This window comes from Xenia sp. Carnegie-2017, unplaced genomic scaffold (genome assembly GCF_021976095.1).
Source record: "Xenia sp. Carnegie-2017 unplaced genomic scaffold, XeniaSp_v1 HiC_scaffold_30, whole genome shotgun sequence".
NCBI lineage: Eukaryota > Metazoa > Cnidaria > Anthozoa > Malacalcyonacea > Xeniidae > Xenia > Xenia sp. Carnegie-2017.
The window spans coordinates 184,532-209,034 of record NW_025813494.1 but is presented as its reverse complement, the minus strand read 5'-3'; the positions used below and the strand labels follow the sequence as shown (position 1 = coordinate 209,034).

Genomic DNA, 24,503 nt, shown 5'->3' with positions numbered 1-24,503 from the left:
ACAACCATTTCATATAAAATTATTATCCTACGTTATGACGTTAATAACAACCATTTCATATAAAATTATTATCCAACGTTATGATGTTAATAACAACAATTTCATATAAAATTATTATCCTACGTTATGACGTCAATAACAACCATTTCATATAAAATTATTATCTTACGTTATGACGTTAATAACAACCATTTCATATAAAATTATTATCCTAAGTTATTATGTTAATAACAACCATTTCATATAAAATTATTATCCTATGTTATGATGTTAATAACAACCATTTCATATAAAATTATTATCCTACGTTATGACGAGCGAACTTCTTAGCAACGTAAGATGTCCCTCGTGATGCTGAGGAAAATGACGATAGAGATAATCCGTTACCAGGCATTGGACGATAGAGTCGCCTAGCAGCTCCATTCGTTGATTGTCACCACTAAAACAGAACTCTGTCATCTTGAACTATTTCAAACTGGATAGTTAAAACATAATTAAAATATCGATAAATAAAAAATTTGAAAACCGAGAAATGCAACAGATAAAAAAGAAGAGTTTACGGCAGTTGCGAATTCTATTGTAATCTCATCATTACAAAGAAACCCGTCTATTGTAATTCTCCCTATAATGACTGATGATGATTTTGCTTTTGTACCTGCATTATTAACAAGTTACTGACGAGTTGCCAACGTGTTGCCCCAACCTATACGTGCTTTTGAATCTATTTTGCGCCTTTTTCATTTACTTTAGGTGTAATTCGTGTCTATTTTCGTTTCTTTTAATTCAAATAATGAACTAACTATGTAATAAAAACTAAATAAAAAATAACAACAAAAATGAAAAACCAAATAAGTAAAAATGGAAATAAACAAAGAGTAAAACCTACAGGTGTAAAACACCTGGTGTAAACTTAAAGGAACTACAGGTATAAACTGAAGAATGGAATGGATGGAACGGAATGGAACGGAAGGAACGGAAGGATGGAGAACCAAAACCCGTGAACTTCAGGAAACGGAAGGGAAAACCTAAGGTGTAAAACTGAAGGAAAACGAAGGAACCACGAGGAAACTTCAGGAACGGAGGTGTAAAACCTACAAAAACGTACAGGAAAACCCAAGGTGTAAAACCTAGTGTAAAACCGGCAAGAGTAAAATCTACAAGTGCAGTAAAAACAAGTATAAAATCTTACAGCGTTAAATTATTGAAGCCAACTTGAGCGTGAGTAAATGCCCTCGCCAGAAGACGAATGTGATTAAAACGTACTCCAATTGACTCTTCAAGACTGACAAGACCCTGTATCGAGAATAAGAAAAAATCATTACACATTCTAGGTAATCAAAGTGCAAAACAAATACTCTTCAAGGGGGATGGTGAAACTGGGAAACGCACAATGAACAAGATAAAAATGTTTCTCTATTGAAAGCAATGTCATTGACATTCCCCATGATGATGTCATTATCACTCCTATGATGATGTCATTGACACTCGTCATGATGATGTCACTATCACTCCCCATGATGATGTCATTGACACTACTCATGATTATGTCATTGTCACTCTCCATGATGATGTCATTAGCACTTCTCGCGATGACATCATTAGCAATCCCCAAGTAAGTGTGAAAGAAAAGTCGTGCCTAATATGTTTTTTCTGGACGACCAACAAACATTAGGCAAAATACCAATATGAATGCTTAGTGAAATCTCAACTCCTACGTTCGCTTTCAAACTTTCAGTGCGGTAGTAAAGGCAACCTTAACTTTACTTTTATTTTTCAACAAAAAAATCATCGTTCTTTTCTTTAGAAAGTTAACTTCATTCATTATTTACGCAGAAAAACATTTTCATTGTTGGAGTAAAAAACGAGCTGACTTTGATACACAGGTCTTGCGTGTTTCAACCACCAGGAAACACCGCTATCTCTTACCTTGAGAACTTCTGAAGATGGAATGATATGACGATCTCCTCCTGGTTCTTGTTCCTAAATTGATGATGAACGCATATAGAACTGCTCACGTGACAGGAACATTCACAAATTAGCAAATATACGAAACCTGAAGCGGATGCTTCGGTAGAGCACACCATAATTTACGAAGTTCCTGCAACATAAAAAGACGAATGAATCGCGTAAACTCAGCTTAAACAATCATCAAAAACGTGATTTCGAGTGAATTTCAAAGTTTCGGCCTTCACAAACTCACCGTTTCCTCAAAGACGAGTTCACAAAACACCTTTTGTACGCTTCCTATACCTGAATCTAAATAAACAGCGCCTGTAGAAAAGATCGAAAATAAGTTTAGTGAGCATTTCCTAACGATGACATTCAATTATTAAGAAGTAACTGTAACAGTACAGTGAAAGAAAAAAAAATGAAATACGAAGGAATAGTCAATAAAGGTTCCTATACAGTAGTTTGTAACAAACACGAAAGAGTAGTCCTGGGGCCGATAGCAGGAAGTCTGAATAGAGTTATTCATTGGATACTACATTTTCTGACTTTAAAAACGCCGAGTGAATATATTTTCCTTACGACAACGAGCTGTTGTAATCATAGAAGCGATATTTTATTTCGGTGTTTGCTCAGTTCAAATCGCATATTTTACCCTTTGACTTCAAAAAAATTTGCTATTCAGTGCGTAGCGCTAGGTCTTAAGGATTTAAGAATATTACAGATTCATTTCTTTACAAATCTTCAAAAATTCTTTGTACAGTGAGTTAGCATCATTGAACTAAAACACACGAAACGCTAACTGAAGCAAATTAATGAAGCCAAATCTTAAACACAGACTGGCGAGATTACACCCAGACACGCGTGTTTAGTGTTTCAAGATTATCTCGCGGAGTGAAAGTCGATTGAGTACACACGCGTGTCTGGGTATAATCTCGCATGACGAGGTGTAAGATTTGGCTTCAAAAAATTATTAGACTTTTCTATTACAGGTAGCGTTCCATGTATTATTTTTTTATAGTTCAGTGAGTTAGCACAGACTGAACACTACATTAAGGAGTACCTAACAAAGCTTCAAGACAATTCGCCATCGCATGATTCATATCATCTTTATGGCAAAGATCCGGTCTAGAACAAAGTCGGAATGTCAGTCCAATGCAAATGACAGAAACATAGGATAACACAGAAAAATTACCCGTGAGAAAATAACATGTAATTGTCCAACTGGAGTTTCTGAAACGACAAAAATGACATATCAGCACATTAAATTTCCGGACTCACATTAACCAAAGGAGGTCTGAGTCCTAGTATGAAGATGGTCCACATGAGCAGATGGTATAATGTCAGGTACTTTATGACATTGCACAGGGTGACTGTAATATTAACTGGAACGCTAACTGCGCCGCCATCTTTGAAGCAAATACTGATGATAGTATTTTAACAAATTAACAACGATATACATAAATACAGTAGCACAAATGACCATGATAAATTTTGCTTCAATTTTCTCTCACAAGATCATGTAATAAGCCTAAAAACGCAGATAAAAAGGCATCATAGCTGGCTTAAAAATGGCCTCTAGCCTCTTGTATTGGATTCTAAATTTTCTCTCACAAGATCATGTAATAAGGCTAAAAACGCAGATAAAAAGGCATCATAGCTGGCTTAAAAATGGCCTCTAGCCTCTTGTATTGGAGTTATAGCGTTCCAGTTGATATTATAGTTCAATGTATTGGAGTTAGCGCTCCAGTCACTATTATAGTTCAGTGTATTGGAGTTAGCGCTCCAGTTGATATTAAAGTAAATGGTTTGAACCCGGGAGTATCATTACATGTTTGTAAATATAGGTCGTCCAGGTTGGTATAGTCCTGAGAAGGACTGTTTTTGTTGTTGTTGACTGACGTTTCGACAACCTTAGCGGTAGTCATTTTCAGAGTCAAATGAGGAGTAAACGTCAGGTGAGCCGTATTTGTTATCTGGTTCTTACGTCATTGTATTGTGTGTACAGGAAATGTGTATTGTCATTGTGAATAATAGTTGATTCGTCTGTGACAGTCGTTAATCCGTGCTCGTATCAGTCGTCTGCTGGTGGATTTGACAATCTGAATAGCCTCTTGTGTGTTCAACAGGGACTTAATTCTAAGTCCTACCGGAACGAGACCAAAATCCTTGCAGCGGTGGTTGAACCAGAGTTGTTGGAGTATGCGTCTGACGTTGCATGCAAAACGTATGTAGTCTTTAGCAAGTTGTTCGCTCTGTCGTCCAAATGATCGTAATAAAGTAAATGGTTTGAACCCGGGAGTATCGTTACAATGTTGATATTATAGTTGATATTATAGTTCAATGTATTGGAGTTAGTGCTTCAGTTGATATTATAGTTCAATGTATGGGAATAAGCGCTCCAGTTAATATTATAGTTCAATGTATTGGCGTTGGTGTTCCAGTTGATATTTCTGTTCGATGATATTGCATCACGACGTTGGGAAAACAGCAGTCATCGCATTTGGGTCGTTATATTTAGTATAACCAATGAATATTAGCCATACTATACTCTATAGAACGCATGCGTAAACCCAAGAATTTGAAATCAGCGAAACGAAGAACGAACGATTTCTTTCAAACGATGTTTGTAACCTTCGATTCGTATAGAAACAAAAGGCTTGTTGCCTTCTATACGACATAGTATGAGCCAGCCAGTCCTCCGAAGTTGTTAGAAAGGTACCTTAGCAATGTGAGCCAAATGTTTATTTTGCACCAACGAAGATCTGTGGGCTACCAGTCCCCCCTCGGCCATGTCGGGAAACAAGAAATACAAATGAGAAGTGCAGATGAATTCCAATATGGCGTCTCCAAGAAATTCCAGACGCTCGTTGTGATGAATGCTGGACATAAGGGAGACAATAGCGTAAAAAAGTCGAGTATTAAACAACTACATGATAATTGAACCGAGTAGGTAGAATGGGAAAGACAGTTTGGTTTTCAAAACGAGTACAGTACCTCAAAGACACAACAAAAAGTTTGAAAGACTTACAATGAATGGCTACCGTCGAGATCTTCCAGTTTCGACATAGTGTTGATGAGCTGTACAATCCCTAAACACAATATCATGCTTTTTTAGTTGTAATTTCGATTGCATGTTTTGAAAAATCGTAGGTTACATAGCAAAAGAAGAAAGAAAGAGGAGGGCTGATGGGAGATGGTGAGAAAAGAAAGTCGACACCCTATCGCAGGTAGATTGCTTATTGATTTCCATACCTTTCTTCCTACGCTGTGACAAACGTTGCGTCTTATCAGCATACCTGGGTTCTTTAACCCCGCAGTTTGATAGGCTGTTGCGGGCATGATCAGCATTCGTACCGTAGTTCATGACGTATGATGGATGCGTAAGAGCGAGCTGAAAGATAAACGTGTAAAGGTACATATCTATCCGACTACAATAAATTGTACAATAAGTTCATTGACCAGACTTAATATCAACTTGAATGGCTATAGACTCAACAAAACCCACACATTATTTTAGGTGGTGTTCCCTTAAAAAAGCAAAAGAAAAAATTGCTTGAACTTATGCATTCTATAACATGGGGAACAGTTCTACGGACATTTGTTGAAAGAGAATCATATTTGTCACCATTCCCATACTCTGAGTAAATGTGCGCATGACACAAGAGCAGTAACTGACCTGTAAAAGAGATCTATCTTTAAATGTGTAAGCCAAGCGTTTATCCAAACTGAACAAGCTTAAATGAAAGCGGACATGATGAACCAGAACAGGAAGAACCATTGCATGCTGAAAACAGAAAGTCGACATACACAATTCACGATGACGGCCTTACGGAATTATGTTTATGACGGGGAAGGGGGGGGAGGGGTAAGGAAAAAAGTCTCTTGTTCTAAGGGCAGTTTAGGGAAGGGCAGCTTAAAAAACAATGATAAAGAAATCATAGAGATATTTTATCACAACTCATTAAGTAGAGCAACGAGTTATGTTGGAAAGAAACTGGGCCCTAAAAACCTTCATTATTACCGCTATTTGAGTGAAAACAATTAAGAAATAAAAATTTTTTACTGTGTTTGCACGAGCTTATGCAAACCGAGGAGACCTTTGGGAGAACTCGAGAGCAGATCAGTACAAGCCCGAGACCGAAGGTCGAGGGTTGCACATGCTCGAGAGTTCTCACAAACTTCTCTGAGGTTTGCATAAGCCATCTGGTGCAAACACGAAAAACATCCTTTATTTCTTTTATAGAATAACAATAATGCGAAACAAATAAAACGTTTTAACATTCTTCTAATGTGTATTCATGATTGATTTCAAACTCTCTTCGATTGATTGAATGATATGATTGGTTGTGCTCTGATCGTTTTGCACAGGCTAATGCAAACACAGCTCTAGACCAATCAGCGCACGCGTTTCATCGTGTTTATTTTATAATCTATGTTAAAACAAAGCCTGTTATATAAACTATGCACGCAAAAACTCGTATCCCACTGAGCGATTGCTGTAACCTACCGGTGGATAATGCAGGGTAGAAGAGGATTGTGGTGTTAAAATGTATCAGCATATACACCGTGGACTAACAAACCTGAGTGACATCCGAGTTTAATCCGGTTTTCATCATGTCACGTGCGCTAACACGAACACAACAACTTCGTCGAAGTGAACTGAAAAGGAAATTTCGCTGCGCAATGCATTATCTGCTACTGCAAGCTTGTAGGTCAGCGTAAAATGTGAAGCAACAGTATCATGTTTGAAAAAATATTAAGGCAGAAATTATATTATTTTGAGTTTCTTCTTTGAGGATTTCCGATAAAACTTACTCTTTCATTTTCATGTTGTCCAAAGTCAACTGGAAAGAAATGATAGTTTGTTGATCAGTAAAAGACAGCAAAAACATTTCAAGGATTTTCAATTTTGTTATTCACACAAGGAAAGGGTTGTACAGTTGTACTCGGGGATTCGTTCATATTTTAAATATGATAAAAACAACGACAGGCTTCGGGTTTATGATCTCAATATTCAGGAAATTCTTATGGTCGATACTCGAATGTGAGATATCTTAGAAAATGTTACATCACGTATCAAACTTCAAAAGAATGACAAAAAAAATACAACAACGCCTTTATGGTTTCTCTCCTGGTCCAAGACGAAACACTACGTACTCAGTAAGCTTTACCTTCAACTTGATTAGGCGTAATCGTTCATTCTTAGATACTCCACGGCTGAAAACAATACATTCGTACATATAAATTCGAACTACCATTTCATTAAACATTTGCTTCAATTAACAAAATTTCACGCCTCTAAATCGCAAACTTTTGCCATAGAATATTAACATAATTAACCTAGAGTAAGTCATCTCCGATGGTTTTGGAGCAAGCGTCAAACCCCCCCTCCTCCCCGAGGTATTTTCAACGTTGCAGGGGGAGGCAATGGCCTCTTTTTTGTAAGATTACATCATGCATCGGCAATCACAATGGCAAAAAGTGCTTTAACGAACTTACTTGTTTTGAACCACAGATCTCAACTTTAAATACTTATTTTTGATTCTTCGACATCTAAACACACGAGTAAAGAGACACAGTCAAAGAGCAAAAGCTTACTTTTCCCAATTTATCAAAGAGTAGGATCTTTATTAATGTATTTCACCGAACTGACGACGTAAGTAAAGCTGCCTTACTTTGGATGTCCAGAGAAACTGAGCTGAACTGGTCTTATGCCCTTGTGAACAATCATGGCTTCACCCTGAGAAATTAAAGACAAAAATTTTTTTAGGGAAATATGGCATCAAGCGTATCCTTATGACAAAATTTGCATTTGAATCAACTGCTGAAATAGACGAAAAAAAACTGGAGAAATCTTTATGAACATTATGCTAATATATGATTTCGCTTAACCGGTCAATGAAAAAATACGGCAAACATGTATGCATATTTCAGATACAAAAAATGTAAAGATATTTCTTTCACATTATGAAGAAATCGTCTATAATAAAAAACAAGTGCCCATATTGCTACGAAAAGCTGCCGTTTTTCTTATTGAGATTTTCGAACACAACAACATCCTTAACGCTTTTGGTGATGCCGAACACAACAACATCCTTAACGCTTTTTGGTGATGCCGAACACAACAACATCCTTAACGCTTTTTGGTGAGGCCGAACACAACAACATCCTTAATGCTTTTGGTGATGCCGAACACAACAACATCCTTAACGCTTTTTGGTGAGGCCGAACACAACAACATCCTTAACGCTTTTTGGTGAGGCCGAACACAACAACATCCTTAATGCTTTTGGTGAGGCCGAACACAACAACATCCTTAATGCTTTTTGGTGATGCCGAACACAACAACATCCTTAACGCTTTTGGTGATGCCGAACACAACAACATCCTTAACGCTTTTGGTGATGCCGAACACAACAACATCCTTAACGCTTTTCGGTGAGGCCGAACACAACAACATCCTTAACGCTTTTGGTGATGTCGAACACAACAACATCCTTAACGCTTTTTGGTGAGGCCGAATACAACAACTTCCTTAACGCTTTTTGGTGATGCAAATGTTAAAAATATACTGCCGTCAATGGTTCATGGTAAGGCTACCTTGTTGGTTCTTTCAATGTCATCCACCCTGATCGAGCTGGGTTTCTATGTATAGTAAAATGAACAATAAAATGAATAAACAAAGACATGGGACAATATCAAAAAAAAAGCAAAAAAAGAAATGGCTGTAAATGAACACATAATTTTTTTAAGTTTTAACATAGTTAACACAGGCAGAATCGAAGCGCCGAGTCCTTGCAAGTTTCATTCCTGCTACGTAAATATCATGGCATTATCATAAGCAAAGAAAAAATTACATAGCACGACGAAATTTGCGGGGTTGATTGCGTCACTGAACACAGATGTTGGTCAATCTTACCCAGCCAGGTTTCATGACAATGCTATTCACACAAGAATAAACGTATTCTTTCCACAATCCTTTCTCCAGACTCAATATTTCCTTAAGAATAACATAGTGAGCAATTAAACAAGAGTAAGTCATATTTCATGACTTTTCCCAAGTTTGACATTTGGTGCACGAGTTATCGGTTTCTGATCATACTTTGCATCATGGACAGATTTTCTGGGCGGTGCAGGAGGATGCCAACCCCCCCAAAAAAATATCAGATTCCACCCCTAAATAATTTGTTCGTCTCTGCCAGAACCATTTTAATCCTCGAATTTTTATAAAAACAAGTCAGTAGGACATTTGAACTTAGTTTATTCTGGGCATTTTTACTATTTTCTATATAACCTTTGGTGACTGCTCTACCCGACCGACCATAACATAGTCAGTCCCTAACTTTCTCTTACGTCACTTCCTTAACTGGTAAATCCCCAAAAATTTTAGCTATACTATCTTTGGTGACTGCTCTACCCGACCGACCATAACATAGTCACTTCCTAACTTTCTCTTACGTCACTTTCTTACCGCCTCACCCCCTAAAATTTTTAGCTATACTATCTTTGGTGACTGTTCTACCCGACCGACCATAACATAGTCACTTCCTAACTTTCTCTTACGTCACTTTCTTACCGCCTCACCCCCGAAAATTTTTACTTATACTATCTTTGGTGACTGCTCTACCCGACCTACCTAAACACAGTCACTCCCTTTCTTTCTCTTAGGTCACTTTCTTACCGCCTCACCCCTTAAAATTTTTAGCCCTCCCACCATAAAAGTATGAAAGTCCTTTCATGCTTTGCATTTAGCAAATAAATTCTTAATTTTACATCGATATCACAAGAAAATAAAGCATATTATGAAATAACCTCACCTCACTTATTAATGGCTTATGACTTTCCAAAAGATATTTCCAGACACTTGTCATTGACAAGAGTTCGTATTTCTCTCGTCCATCATCATTCTCTATAGAAAATACACCGTCAAGTTGCGGTCATGCAATGCATGATGGGTAAATCGATAATTTCAATAATTACTAATTATTTTGACATCACATTCGGTATGGCGATTACTATCATGGATTGACTGTCGTCACCTTCCTTTACTGGTAATATTATAAGCTAGTAAAATCAATACATGATCTTAATCTTGTAAACTAACAAAAACGAAATGTTGTGACTACGACGGTTGGCATAATTTGTGGAATGACAGGCCTTTCGTAAAAAAGATACGCTTTATCCGGTAGCTTATGAAGCCATTGGAATCTAGGTGTTTGGGCAACCAAAGTTTTTTAAGTGAGGGTGCCCTTATTGGAAAGACACTCACAAATTCAGCTTCTTCCTTGAATGTTTTTTTTCAGTTGTACTAACTTTTCAAATCGATGTAAAGAGCTTTCCCTCAGACATGATGCAGTCAGAAGAAAACTGTATAAAGATAACTAATATCAAGCACTTTCATAACTTCAATTGTGTGTGATCACATAGAGGGCACATTGAACACTCACAACATCTAAAAGCTTTCAACCCCCTTATTTCCAAGACCTGCAACGTACCACTTATTCTGCGCGTAAATCTTGGTAAGAAGTAGAATAGATCACAAAAATCGCTGTCGTGATCTAAACAGAACAAATGCATCATGCAGAAAATCATTGATCTAATGTTATAGAAAAAAATGCAGCAAAATACATGACAGACAACTCGACCAAATGAATGTATACTCGTTCTCAGTCCGTAGACAAATGAGTGTATACTCGTTCTCAGTCCTTAGACAAATGAATATATACTCGTTTTCAGTCCTTAGACAAATGAATATATACTCGTTCTCAGTCCTTAAACAAATGAATATAAACTCATTCTCAGTCCTTAGTCAAATGAATATATACTCGTTCTCAGTCCTTAAACAAATGAATATAAACTCATTCTCAGTCCTTAGTCAAATGAATATATACTCGCTCAGACAAATGAATATAAACTCGTTCTCAGTCCTTAGACAAATGAACATACACTCGTTCTCAGTCCTTAGACAAATAAATATATATACTCGTTCTCAGACAAATGAATATATGCTCGTTCTCAATCCTTAGACAAATGAATATACACTCGTTCTCAGACAAATGAATATATACTCGTTCCCAATCCTTAGACAAATGAATACACTCGTTCTCAGTTCTTCGACGAATGAATATATACTCGTTCTCAGTCCTAAGACACATGAGCCTATACTCGTTCTCAACCTTTAGACAAGGGAATAAACTTGTTGTCAACATTGGCATTGACAGCCATTAATTAAGTCCAGTTATGTAAATCTTTCTGGACTCATCGTGTAAACAAATGATGTATAAAGAAATGAACAATGATGTTCTAAAATTTATATAGCAGGACCTGCAAGTTTGCAAGTTTACGACACTGGTTCTCAGTCCTTAGACAAACGAGCAAACTCTGTTTTCGGGACTCGGAATAACTAGCCACCAGCCACAGTGTTGAAATTTCAACAAACTTCTCTGTAGGCAAGGCTGCAGCCAGGGCATGTATTTAGTCGTGCTATGCAAAGTTTCAAGTGTCATCTCACTGTAAAAACAATACATTTCTAAATAAATAATGATAATATTCTTCAATAGACAACTTGCATTATTACATCACTTAGTAGTCACGCATATTGAAAACATTGCAATATAGCCACCCAGCGAAAGAGAGTTTACTGCTGTTCTTAGTCACGTTTCTGAGTCAAGAAGTACGACTGAAGGCCGTAGTTCTTTTGAGAACTCTTGCCTGGGTCAGCAGGAAACTTCTAGTTCAAAGTCGCGGCAAATTTACGTTGGACGATTTGATATTCGATATTTAAATCGATTGCCAACTATTGTTCGAAAGCCACAAAACCTTCTCAAATTAAAACTCGTCCAACTGAAAAGAATTAGGACAACTTTTGTTGGAATTAGCAAACGCTTGAAACCAAGCAGATTATTTCTCAAGTAAACTCTTCATGCAATATTGCAATGTTGTCATTTGCGTGACTGCTAAGTGACGTAATAATGCAAGTTGTTATTGTCAAAGGGACTAAAACTTGCAGGCTGGCCTTGCTACTAATAACCTTTCATTTGTCCAATAGTCCAGTCGTATAACCCAGGACATCGTGAAAAGAAATCTTGAAAACAGGCGAAGATCACGAACATCGAAATTCTGTAAATGTATGATGAAGAACACAAAAATTAATGCATGACGTCACGAACACGCGAGCCATGCGAATCTGACGTCACGAACACGCGAGTCATGCGAAACTGACGTCACGAACACGCGAGTCATGCGAAACTGACGTCACGAACACGCGAGCCATACGAAACTGAGATTCTTAGTGGTAAAACCTTGAATAATACTCACGTTGGGAACTGGTTCTTCGATAAAGAGTATTTCATATTCAAAGTTGAATCTCGTAAAAAAGCATTTGGGAATTGCATCAAGAGAGGAGGGAGAGGAGGGAAACCTTCAAAGATATACGTGTTTCCATTACATTGAATTTTTGTTGGATTTTCAGTCTAAGAAAAGAAAAATATGTTAATACGTATATACGTGTTTCCACCATTGAATTTTCGTTGTATTTTCAGTCTAAGAAAAGAAAATGTATGTTAATACATGCTGCTATATGTATCGTTTCTAGGTTTATGTGTAAGCTGCTAAGGAACATACTTTTATTAATATCACAACAAGAAAACGCATGCGTCGATTTGTCTATATCCGAGTTTGCATTAACATGTGCAAATCGATCTGAGCTCAATCAATTATTAAGTCAATCAAAGAGAATTTGCCAATTAATCATCAATACGTGTTACGGAAGAATTAAAACATTTGTTTTGAATTTATCTGTTTCGCATTACGATTTTACTGATTTTATAAAAGAAATAAAAGATGTTTTTCGTGTTTGCACAGGCTTATGCAAACTTCGGAGACGTTTGTGAAAACTCTCGAGCCTGTAGAAACCTTCGGTCAGCGGTCCTGCTCTGCTCTCAAGTTCTTCCAAAGTCTCCTCGGTTCGCTTGAGGCTGTGCAAACACAGAGTAAAGATCTTCTCGTAGCTTATCAGCAAGATCGATGCTTACGAATCAAATACAAAATACATACCAGAACGTGATCAAAACTAATATTCTTTAAACAGTACTTAAAAGTACATCACCAAACGAAGTAATTTTATTTTCACTTGGAATTGGCTTTGAAAAGCCTCTTTGCGGTGAATTCAATAAATATTGTATTGCACTGTATGTCTGATGCCACGCAACTCACTTATACAAAGGATTCATAAATGTTTGTAGGATCTTACCATGAAATTGGAATGAGGGTAGACTGTGATCCAGTAGTGATGTAGATGTTTTAATTCGTCTTCTTCCATTGCTTTACATGGCTCCGGCAACTGAAGAATCACAAATGCTGGTAACGCATAAAAATAAAGGGAAAAGACAAAACCGAACACCTTTCATCGAGATAAATGTCGTGAACGATCCATTTCTTTTGATCTTGCACACTGCACAAACATTTCTTACCCTGGTTAACCTAGAAAACAGACGAGAAAATGTACGATTGGATGTTACCATATTTCACACCATGTTGATCTCAAAAGGACAAGGAAAGGTTATTCGGCAAGAGTAAATAGTTGCATGCAATGTCATGCTCATTATCCATCAACTTCTGAAAGATGACATGCAAGCCATGAAAACGGTAAACACATTTTTCTCAACTGCTAGCACAGAGAACGCACGCGCTCTGCAATCAGGATCAATTTTCACTCAGGTAAAATCCAAAGTCAATTTGAAATTTCTATAACATGAAAGCCACCCTAATGTCACCATATTCTGTAAGAAAGCCATCCTACAGTCACCATATGCTGTAAAAGCCACCCTACAGTCACCATATGCTGTAAGAAGAAAGCCACCCTACAGTAACCATGCTGTAAGAAGGAAGCCAGCCTGAAAGTTTTGGTCATGCTATGTAAATTTTCTAGCATTATCACAATTCGCTATAACAGACAATATTTTAATATATAACGAAGGATACAGCTAATATACAGACTATAACGCGCGCTGCTACTGATATTTATAAAACATTAAATTATTAACACTTGATTATTAAAGAATATTTCTACCACGCGCTGGGTTTTAAGACCATCAAAAGCCACTAGTTGTCGCAGAATTCACTGAGTTCGTCCAGAAAATTGATCTGCACTCTGATTCGGTTTGTTTTATGGAGTTTATTAGCAATGAACAATCTACACAATCTCTCCGACTATTACAAATTTGAGTCTATTTATATGTTTACATTTCGTGACTTACGTGCACTATTACAACATGAATTAATTAAGAGAGAAAATACTTAGGAAGTGTTAAGTATATACACCCTAATTTTAATTATAATTTTGGCACACATAAAACTCTGCATGAGAACTTATAAAATCTGGCATGCAATAAAAATATAAATGAAATATCCTAAATTATACAACACTTCCCCTTGACTCACTCAGGAGTCAAGCATCGCCCTAACCTTCCACCTGGCGTCCAAAGCCGCCTTTCTCTTAGTCTTCCTTACATCCGCTAACTATATCCTCCTTAACAACCCTTCAACCTTACTCTCGTCTTTAACCTCAACTGGATATAAATGCTGAATCGCTCTATTCAACACCTGGCGACGACCGTTTGTCATCACGCAAACCCTTGCACCACGAACGACCTTATCCTTGCCACAAATCAATTCCTGAATCACACCTGTCTTCCACTCCCCCCTTTTCTTACCCTGCTCAAACACAATGACCACATCCCCTGGCTTAATTATCGCCGACTGTTTGTCTGCCATCCCAACCTTATGAAATTCCCGAAGATTCGTGAGATACTCCCGTTTCCACCTGCTCCAAAAATGCTCCAGTATGGTACTTAAATGTTTGAATCGTGTCCTAGTGTTTGTTCTAGTCGAATCTTGTCCTAAATCATTAATTTTTGAGTCCTTGCTATCGGGTAATGTCACGATGCGCCTACCATAGACTAAATGTGCAGGAGTAAGTACTTCACTATTCACTTCCTCGTACTCATACGTTAAGGGTCTAGAATTCAAATTAGCTTCAACTTCAGCTAGAACAGTTGTCAGTTCGTCGAAAGTAAGTTTTGCATTGCCCAAAACTTTCCTTAAACAGACTTTCACTAGCCCTATCATCCTTTCGAAAAACCCTCCCCACCATGGGGCCCTCTCTAGGTTAAATCGCCACTCAATGTTCTTAGCGCTAAGGCAATTATCTACTTCTTCGCATTGAAATAAGTCGCGCAACGTCTTTTTTGCGGCTTTAAATGTTTTGGCGTTGTCAGAAACAATAAGTTTCGGTGTTCCAAACCTTGCAAAAAATCTTCTTAAACAGCGCAGAAATGTCGCTGCACTCAAATCGTGCACTAACTCTAAGTGAACCGCGCGTGTCACACAGCAGGTGAACAGCGCAATGTACACCTTGCTCATACTTGCCTTTGTTTTACGTACAAAGGTCCTGCAAAATCTACGCCTGAATTTTCAAATGGTGCGGCTCTCCTAACCCTAAACTCTGGTAACGCTGCTTGCTTTATTTGTGTACACGGCTTACTGTTCCATCGTTTACAAGCTACACATCCACCGCTCACTCTCTTAACTTCCTGTCTGCCCTTGGGTACCCAATACTTCGACCTCAGTTGCGCCAACGTGCTCCGAACTCCCCCATGCATAACAGATTCATGACACTGCCTAATCACTAGCTCTGTGAAATACTGTCTCCTAGGCAAAACAATCGGCTCTCTAGCTTCTGCCTCCAAATCTGATTCACCCAATCTTCCCGTACAATGCAGTATCCCGTTCATTTCTATCAGTCCGTACTGTCTTTCTAACTGCTTAAACTCGGGTTGCTCTCGTAACTCTAGCTGGGCTGACTTTATCCACTCGCATTCTCCATCATTCATTTCGCTCGCTTTTATTGGTCCGGTAAAAATTTCTAATCCTAGTCTTTTTTGTTTCAAATTATAGACGAATCTCTTCACCCACGCAGTAACTCTTAACAGCCGTGTAAGTGTGCTGTATTTACTTATGCTAATGACATTGCCAATTCCAAACAATGACCTTGCACTTATGATTAGGTTAACAACAAATGACCTTTTCTTCAACCTTGCTGTCTACTGTGGGAACTATCTCCTTCACCATAGGATAATGCCTTGGACTACCCCGCAACCAAGACGGTCCTGACCACCAAACCTCCGCGTTCTTTAACTCAGTCATCAAGACCCTCGCGACCCTAAATCTGCGGGTTTTCCTTACCTGGACAATGACTCCACTCTGTTTTGAACTAAGCCTTAATATTTCGTCAACTCTATGCTGAACAAATTGCTTCCAATTGCCTGAGTTGACTATCCAATACAAAACAGTCATACTATCAGTCCAATACTTAACGCCCTCAAAATTATACTCTGACTCTAACGCTTTCCTGACTGCAGACATTAAATGAGCCAATATTCTAGCTGCCATTAATTCTAACCGCGGAATACTAAGTTCTTTCATCGGGGCTACTCTTGTTTTGCTGGCAATCAACTTAACACGAACATCGTTACCGTTCAAAACTACTAGATACACAACCGCACAATAAGCTCGCTTTGACGCATCCCCAAATCCGCCGCTCGAGTACCTGCTATTGAAACACTCTTTACCTCCTTTAGATCTCTCAACCACTTCTCCCACTTCTTCACACTTTTAGGCAATGTATCGTCCCAATCCACGCCACTGTAACAAATATCTTGAAAGAGAATTTTAGCTTTAACAATCGTAGGACTCAAGAGCCCTAATGGATCGAAGATACAAGCTAACAGACTCAACACATTTCTCTTCGTCGGTTCCGTGTTTTCCGCTTTCGCACTCAAATTTTCGAAATCGAATATTATTACGTCCCCGACGCTATCCCATTCCAACCCTAATACTTTACCAAATTGACCCTGTACTTGAGCAAGCGTGGTTTTCGCATACGTTTGCTCATCAACGCAACTACTTTCCACGTCACGCACATCTTCTTCAATTTGCGATCTTAACGCACTATCATTAGTCCGCCATTTGCGTAACTTAAATCCGCCTTCATTCATGCGTTCGTTGGCCTTACGATATAGCTGATACGCTCGCTCTGTACTAGATTCACCGCTGGCAAGATCGTCCACGTAAAAGCTTTTTTAGCAGTTTTTCTGAAAATTCCCTATCGCACTGTAAATATTTGCTAATATGATGCCTTAACGTCGAATTAAGCAAAAATGGTGACGAATTCACCCCAAATACGACTCTACAAAAACGGTAAACTACAAGATTCAAATTGTTGCGCAGTACATCATCTACCCACAAAAACCTTAGGCTATCTCGATCCCTTTCGTGCACTTCAATGTTTAGGAAGGCCTTCTCTATGTCCGCTATTAGCGCTATTCTTTGCTCACGGAACCTAAGCAGAATATCAAACAAAAGTGGATTAAGTGAAGGTCCGATATGCAAACAATCATTCAAAGAGACACTTGACTTGAGTACTTTAGCGCTTGCGTCATAAACCACTCTAACCTTTGTCGTCTTGGCATCCTTTCGCACGACAGCTTGATGAGGCATGTAATGTATTTTGGCATGAGAATTAATCACACTATCTTTTCCTACCCTCTCTATGATGCCTAACTCTTCTTGGGCCTTAATGATAGTGTCATATTCCTTCAGTAATTCTGGGTTCTTACCTAGTCGTCTGATTTGTCCCTTCATTCTCTTAAGACTTAAGTCATAGTTAGTAGGTAAAGGATCGTGACCCTCCCTCCAGGGCAACCCCACTGAATAACGCGTACCGTCAAAACCAAGATCGTTTATGACCGATTCATGCACATCACTTACTTTGTCCTTAATTCCTAGGCTTTCTAAATCCCAAAAGTTTTCTACGTTGATACAAGTTTTATTAGCGGAGCAAAAATTTACCTGAGCAGTGGCGGGTTGATTCTTATCCGTGTTTCCAACCGGCCCTGAAACTACCCATCCAAGCACCGTCTCGATAGCCACAGGCTCCCCCTGCTTCCCTCGCATAATACGACCTTTCTGCAACGACCACAAGTAATCCGCACCCACGAGTACGTTTACCTCCAATTCCTCATTCACCTTACAAACATCAGACAACCACAACCCCTTCAAATGTTCAAAGTTATTTCGAACCACCTCCAAATGTTGATTACTAATTACTGATATTTCTGGTACAACATATGCCTCGATAGATACGACTTCACCACCCGACAACGAACTCAAATCCAATCGCACAACCCTTCTCAACTCGTTCTCTAAAGCCCTTTTCCCAAACGTTCCTATTCTCAGATTTTCTTCACGAACGACTTTACATCCCAACGCTTTAGCCGTCCTTTCAGTAACAAATGATCTCTGACTCCCAGAATCCAACAAAACCCTTACTCGTCCCGACTTACTACCAACCAGTTTTGCTTGTGCAGTTTGCAAGGCAACATTGCATCCTGCTTTTTCACAACTATTCTTAGGACTTACAAATAGAGTATTACTACTATTGGCATCTACATTCTCAACCTCCCTTTGTCCAACAGTTCCCTGGGGCTTACTTTCCTTTCCCGAATCACACAGAGCCTTGTGGTGATTCTTCTTACATATACTACATTTAATATTGTTGTCACAGTCACGAGCCTTGTGGCCCTTTTCCAAACAAATATAACAACGACCGTATTTCTTAATAATATTCTTACGTTCCTCAATTGACTTGATCTTCTCACATTCTTCATGCCGATGACATCCCAGGCAGAATGCGCAACGAACCGGTCCCGATTTTGTCAGGAGGGCGCTTGCTGTTTTCGTATCGTTCCGCCTGGCTCCATTTGACGACTTCTCAGGATCACCATGCCGTTCTCGTTGCTCTCTCTGAACTCGATGCTCTTCTCGCAGCTCAACTTCGCACTTTAACGCTCTTAACATATCGTCCATATCCCACTGATGGAAGTTTTCGCTTCTCGTGATCAACAATCGAATCGATTCCGGTATCAAGTTCAAAACTTAAGGTACCACGATTGATGAATACGTAGCGCTGTCCACTCCCAATGCATCCAAGCCTCGATGATGTGCTTCGACACTGTAAGAAAGATCAGAGTAGTAATTATAAATGCATAATAGAAGAAAAACATGTCAATCAAAATGTCAGTAAAATATACATATCGATGGCGAACAATCTTGTTTCTATTTCGTACAAAGATTTATATTCCGAATGATCATTAAATGGCGCCCAACGTGGGGCCGGTAAGTAAGTATACGACGGTATTCTAGAACAGCTTCATTCGAAAACCAAGAAATGTCGAAGAATAATATTGAACGACTTCGCGCCAAACGAGGCGGTTATCGTGGCGTTTGTACAAGGCTTGTAAAAGAAGCACTCGAGCTTCTGGATGCCACTGAAGTAGACATCGAACGATGTAATGTCATCGCTGAACAACTTGAGTGTAAGATGAAGATCTTAGACGAAATAAACGACGAAATCATTGGGATATGCGATGTAACGGATATTGAACACGAAATTGAAGAAGCAGCCGCCGTCTCGGATAGAATTCTAAGCACCAGACGTAAAATCGAAGGAGCAAGAAAACCGGAGATTTGTCAAGAAACTATAAAAGAAGGCAAAGTCCTACACCACAAGTCGAACAGATTCCTTTAGTGGTAGCAACAGCAAGCACGAGTAACACAACGATAAGCAACGATGAGAATAATACGTACGCGGATGCTGTTAATACGAACACGAATGCGGTGAACACGAATACGAATGCAGTTAACACGAATACGAATGCGGTTAATACGAACACGAATACGGTCTATACGAACACGAATGCTATTGATACGATTACGAATGAAGTGATAAATGCGAATTCTACGATTTTGAATGCCCCTGTCAGAACAACACCAGCGATAATGATGCCAAAGCTTCCCAAACTTCAATTGCCAAAATTCAGTGGAAAGATCACAGAATGGAACGCCTTTTGGGACTTATACAATGCTACGATTCACAGCAACGAGAGTATGTCTAAGGTAAACAAATTCAATTATCTATTCTCATTGCTTGAGGGTAGTGCAGCACGTTCGATAAGGGACTTACCTTAACATCCGCAAATTATGACGCAGCAATTGCGATTCTGCAAGATAGATTTGGTCGAACCCAACAGGTCATTGCCGCACATATGGATCAAATCCTACAAATATCTGCATGTTCTGAAAATCGTACTGGGCAATTGAGATATGTTTTCGATCAAATAAGTGTTCAAGTGTGAGGACTTGATTCGCTTGGGGTATCTGCAAACCAGTACGGCAGTCTGCTCATACCAATTATTATGTCCAAACTACCGAGTGAAATAAGATTGCAGGTAGCACGAAAAGCTACTGGTGATGTTTGGCAAATTGAAGAGTTACTCAAAACCATAAAGTTTGAAGTTGAGGCACGTGAAATGAGCGAGTCATCGCGTTCAATTGAGAAACCCCAGAACAAAGATAAGCCCAACAAGCCATCGACAGCTGGAACATTTGTAGTGACGAAAAATGATAAAGACGGTGCCCATAGCTTCAAGGTTAAATGCGTATACTGTCAAGGATCACATTATTCGGCATCTTGTGAAGAGGTAAAGGAAGGAAGCCCGAGTTAAAATTCTAAGGGACTCCAACCGTTGCTTTATTTGTCTAAAAAGGGACACCAAGCAAACAAGTGTATAGTCACAAGAAAATGTCGACATTGTTCCGGAGGCATCACCAATCTATTTGCAGCTATCCTGCTACCAACAGTCAGGGTGTCCAAAATGAAAAGCAATTGATAACACCTATCCACAGAAGGTATCAGAAGGTGTAAACTCTCCAACCACAACAGCTGTCACACGAACTGTCAAGGGAAGTGTTCTTTGCAGACAGCCAGAGCTCTCGTATCAAACGGATCAAAATCGGTTCCAGCACGAATTCTCTTTGACACTGGAAGCCAAAGGTCTTACATTCGAAGGTCACTTCAAGGCCGGTTAAGGTTAAATTCAATTGGTAAGGAGACACTTCAATTAAATACCTTTGGCCAAAGCAAGAGTAAACGAGAAAGCTGCGAAGTGTTCAAGGTGAGCAAGGTCCGAATTAGCGCTTTGCAAATCGCAAATTGCGAAGTGATTTCGATTTTGGCGAAATATTGCGAAGCAAATTTCGTAAAATTGCGAAGCTCATTTCGCATTTCTTGTTATTTAATGTAAATTTGCTTACTGAAAGCACTCTTTTTATATTGCTGTGATGGATGTGTTTTTATTATGCTTTGCGACCACTCCCTAAGTTTTAAAATACGTCAAAAGAAATATCAAATGATCAACTTTCTTGCACTATTTGCATAATTTCAAAGCGTTGCTATTACATCATGCCTCAGGAATGTGACTAACAGGAATTTATCCTAAAATAGTCGCAATTTTTTAAAAAACGTCGCTATCAATTGTAATATGAAACGTAACATTTTCAATATTATCTGAAAACGCGAAGTGACAAAGTCACAAACTAATACACACTGCATACGTTAACGATGGCGAAGCAAAGACTGTAGAAAATTTGGAGCGAGATTTAAACGTTAAATTGATCAAAAGTCTTAGTACAGATAAGAAAAAAGTAGAAGCGTTAAAATGTTCTGTCTGTGTGGAATTCTCCTCAACAATTTTTTCAATAGCTGGTTTTTCGCAAGCATGGATAGATGGGACAACATCTGTCAAATTAGATAGCTTGAAAAAACATGTCCAAGGTAAAGCACATCAACATGCAAAACGTCTTTTTGATCAGAAGTCCTTGGGCGAAACTTTTGGCGCACAAGTTGTTGAACGATCTCCAATTGGAAGAGGTTTGATGAAAATGGCAGAGATTGACATTAAAGTAACGATTACTCGTTTCAACACTGCCTACTATTTAGACACTTTAGAAAGATCCTATAGCGATAGTGAGGGCATCATTACGTTAAACGAAATGAACGGAATGATTCGCAGTTCCAAATTCCGAAACGAGCGTGCTATGGCAAACATCACTGATTCAATTGATGACAAACTCAAGCAGAAGCTGATGTCTGAATTGAAGAAAACACGCTATTTTTCTTTGTTGACCGACGGCAGCACTGACAAAGGCGTTTCTGAACAGGAAGTTTTGTATCTCCTTTTTATAAGCAGTGAAGGTAAATGCAATACACCGAACTGAATTATTTCGATTCTTGTCTTTAGATGCGTTATTTCTATTTTTTCAATGGACAGGTATCCCTCAAATAAGGTTTTTAGCAATTGAATCACCTACATCAACAAGTGCAGATGGCCTTAAGAAGATGATACAGGATTGCTTTTCCCGGTTTCACATGAACAATTTCCCAAGACAACTGGCAGCGCTAAACGTGGATGGAGCTTCGGTAAATTTGGGTAGCATAAACGGACTTGCAGCCAAACTTCGCAAAGACTCACCATGGCTGCTTACTATTCATTGCTTCAACCATCGCCTTGAACTGGCTGTTAAAGACGCATTTAAAGGAACAGGTATGGTGTCACAACAGTTAGACACTTCTTTTAAGATGTTGAATTTCAGAATAATGTGTTCATAATATATGCATTACTCATTTAATCAGAATTTGACGAAGTGGATGAGCTCCTGACTAAATTGTATTACTTGTACCAAAAGTCGGCAAAGCGCTATCGCGAATTGAAGGGATTCAGCGAGATTTTCGAAAAGAGCATAGCAAAGCCAGCCAAAGCCTTTGGAACGAGATGGATCACCCACAAGTTGAAAGCCATGGAGACCTTTGTTGCCAATTATGGCGCATACATGCTACACATTGAGTCATTGTCCCAAACAGATTCGGTGCCAGCAAAAAGAGAAGAATTGAAGGGTTTTTTGTCAAAATGGACGTATGCAAAGTATCCTATGCTGATGACAGTATACATTGACATTTTGACGCCTTTGAAGGTAATTAGTATAACGCTTCAATGTTCAGATTTGCTGTCTCATCACAACATATATAATCTGGTGCAAAATTAAGAGTTGTGACTTCTATTTTTAGGTTCTTAGCCTGGGATTCCAAAAGGAAGTTCACGACCCTGTTAAAGCGGTGAAGCGCATTAATGAATTTGAGTGGACTATGGTCAAACTAAAAGAATTGATCAATAAATGCGTTCAGGACGACTCCGAAAAACTTTTCCACGGTTTTTGAAGGAGTGCGAAGCCACAACGTCCGACGACGGTAAGTAATTGATGAATGAGTCCCTGACTTTACGTACGCTTGAAATGTTTTTTTACACAGTAGAACCTCACCAACTTTTGACAAAACGTCAAAAATTTAACAGGATTCAAGTGGAAGAACTTGAAGACGATGAAGATGAAGCAGGTACTTTTAAATGTTATAATTAGTGTTTCGTAAATGTAATACTTTATGTCGTAACATTGCCTTTTCTGTTTCTGAAGATGTTTCTTACCAAAAAATAAAGCTAAAAGGGTTTAATGCGTCCCGGAGGAAAGTAACGAAAACTTATGAAAAATGATTAATGCAGTGTCTAGGAGTGTGCAAGGAAGATTTGAAGAGTTCCAAGAAAGTGTGGTGTTTAAAAATCTGCCAGTCATATTGGACTTTGCAATGTGGCCCAAGGACGACGAAGCACTTAAGCGGTATGGCGACAAGGCAATTTTAGAACTGAAAGAGTTTTATCAGGCTTTACTTGTTCAGAATGGATGCAAAATTGACAAAGTCGTCTCAGAATGGAATCGTTTGAAGGTTTGAATAGTAAATGCATAGTTTTCCTTTCGTATTATACAGTTGGATAACTGAATATTTCTTCTGCTAGGCCACGTCAAAAGCTACATAGTTGGAGCAGAAAAAAGGAAAAATATGTAAATGTATGGCAAAGCATCTGGGAAAATGTTATATTGCAAAAGAGTGCAAAATGTACTGCATATAATTGAATTGTTGCTCATAACACCATTCACGAATGCCAAGGTGGAGCGTTTATTTAGCCGAATGAACAGAATTAAGATAACTCTGCGAAATCGTTTGAGTACACAACGACTCGACGCTCAGCTAAGAATTGGTAAGAAGGATGCCCGCTAGCTCAATTCAATGCGGAGGAAGCTCTCAATATTGGCTAGAGCAAAAGAGACGCCCAAATGGTGCAAAACCACAAAAGTATCCAGCAGAAAGGCAATCAAAGTCAGCGTCATCTACAAACGCTGTTGATATTGCAGCAGCTACGCTTTCCGATTTGGAAGAGAACGAATGCGAGGATTTTAGTTTATAGTTTTTAAAATTAATAAAAAATATTGACGTAATCATGTGCATTGTAAAAATTGCGAGAGGAAAGTAAATCGGGGGGGGGGTCGATCGGAACCGGGGGGGTCAGTAGGAACTTCTTCGAAGAAAGTTGCGAAGCAATTTTTTTGCGATAATTCGGACCTTGGTGAGCATTGCAAACAAGAGTGGAGGTGAGGTAGTAGAGATTAAAGCAATCGCATTTCCAACAATATGTGCACCACTTCCTACAAGGATAAATATAGACGATTATCCACATCTCCATGGTTTAGAACTTGCAGACTTTGATTCT

General features: G+C 38.7%; 4 protein-coding genes across 4 annotated transcripts; 1 reads left to right on the top strand and 3 right to left on the bottom strand.

Moving 5' to 3' along the window:
• Positions 1-303: 303 nt before the first annotated feature.
• Positions 304-8,992, bottom strand: LOC124455228 (ribonuclease 3-like). Its single transcript, XM_047005920.1, has 18 exons — positions 8,870-8,992; positions 8,551-8,595; positions 7,626-7,690; positions 7,450-7,503; positions 7,122-7,167; positions 6,766-6,794; positions 6,531-6,609; positions 5,627-5,734; positions 5,203-5,341; positions 4,979-5,039; positions 4,670-4,829; positions 3,143-3,180; positions 3,011-3,075; positions 2,201-2,271; positions 2,054-2,098; positions 1,927-1,980; positions 1,190-1,293; positions 304-439 (listed from the first exon to the last, which is right to left on the bottom strand). The coding sequence occupies exons 1-18, from the start codon at positions 8,990-8,992 to the stop codon at positions 304-306; spliced, it is 1,422 nt and encodes a 473-aa protein (XP_046861876.1).
• Positions 8,993-14,469: 5,477 nt separating this feature from the next.
• On the bottom strand, positions 14,470-15,372 carry LOC124455227. Its single transcript, XM_047005918.1, has one exon. It carries the CDS (start codon positions 15,370-15,372, stop codon positions 14,470-14,472), a length of 903 nt encoding a protein of 300 aa, XP_046861874.1.
• Positions 15,373-16,017: 645 nt separating this feature from the next.
• LOC124455226 lies at positions 16,018-18,876 on the bottom strand. Its single transcript, XM_047005917.1, has 3 exons — positions 17,261-18,876; positions 16,581-17,061; positions 16,018-16,464 (listed from the first exon to the last, which is right to left on the bottom strand). Exons 1-3 carry the CDS (start codon positions 18,874-18,876, stop codon positions 16,018-16,020), a joined length of 2,544 nt encoding a protein of 847 aa, XP_046861873.1.
• A 2,632-nt stretch (positions 18,877-21,508) lies between these two features.
• On the top strand, positions 21,509-23,439 carry LOC124455150 (zinc finger protein 862-like). The gene is made up of 5 exons (XM_047005871.1): positions 21,509-22,102; positions 22,179-22,451; positions 22,541-22,878; positions 22,973-23,296; positions 23,374-23,439. Exons 1-4 carry the CDS (start codon positions 21,784-21,786, stop codon positions 23,120-23,122), a joined length of 1,080 nt encoding a protein of 359 aa, XP_046861827.1. The 5' UTR covers positions 21,509-21,783; the 3' UTR covers positions 23,123-23,296; positions 23,374-23,439.
• The last annotated feature ends 1,064 nt before the right edge of the window (positions 23,440-24,503 follow it).

What these genes read in the sequence shown, in the direction of transcription:
- LOC124455228 (XM_047005920.1), bottom strand. Translation starts at nt 8,992, where the DNA reads ATGACTTACTCTTGTTTAATTGCTCACTATGTTATTCTTAAGGAAATA. An exon ending in TAAACTCGGATGTCACTCAG is followed by an intron (nt 5,735 to 6,530) that starts GTTTGTTAGTCC and finishes TTCTGTTTTCAG; the next exon opens with CATGCAATGGTTCTTCCTGT. An exon ending in TTGTCTTGAAGCTTTGTTAG is followed by an intron (nt 2,272 to 3,010) that starts GTACTCCTTAAT and finishes TCTTTTCTACAG; the next exon opens with GCGCTGTTTATTTAGATTCA.
- LOC124455226 (XM_047005917.1), bottom strand. Translation starts at nt 18,876, where the DNA reads ATGGACGATATGTTAAGAGCGTTAAAGTGCGAAGTTGAGCTGCGAGAA. An exon ending in AGGGATCGAGATAGCCTAAG is followed by an intron (nt 17,062 to 17,260) that starts GTTTTTGTGGGT and finishes CGATCTTGCCAG; the next exon opens with CGGTGAATCTAGTACAGAGC. An exon ending in GGTTGAGAGATCTAAAGGAG is followed by an intron (nt 16,465 to 16,580) that starts GTAAAGAGTGTT and finishes GTTCGTGTTAAG; the next exon opens with TTGATTGCCAGCAAAACAAG.
- LOC124455227 (XM_047005918.1), bottom strand. Translation starts at nt 15,372, where the DNA reads ATGAGCAAGGTGTACATTGCGCTGTTCACCTGCTGTGTGACACGCGCG.
- LOC124455150 (XM_047005871.1), top strand. Translation starts at nt 21,784, where the DNA reads ATGAAAATGGCAGAGATTGACATTAAAGTAACGATTACTCGTTTCAAC. An exon ending in AGACGCATTTAAAGGAACAG is followed by an intron (nt 22,452 to 22,540) that starts GTATGGTGTCAC and finishes TCATTTAATCAG; the next exon opens with AATTTGACGAAGTGGATGAG. An exon ending in ACATTTTGACGCCTTTGAAG is followed by an intron (nt 22,879 to 22,972) that starts GTAATTAGTATA and finishes TTCTATTTTTAG; the next exon opens with GTTCTTAGCCTGGGATTCCA.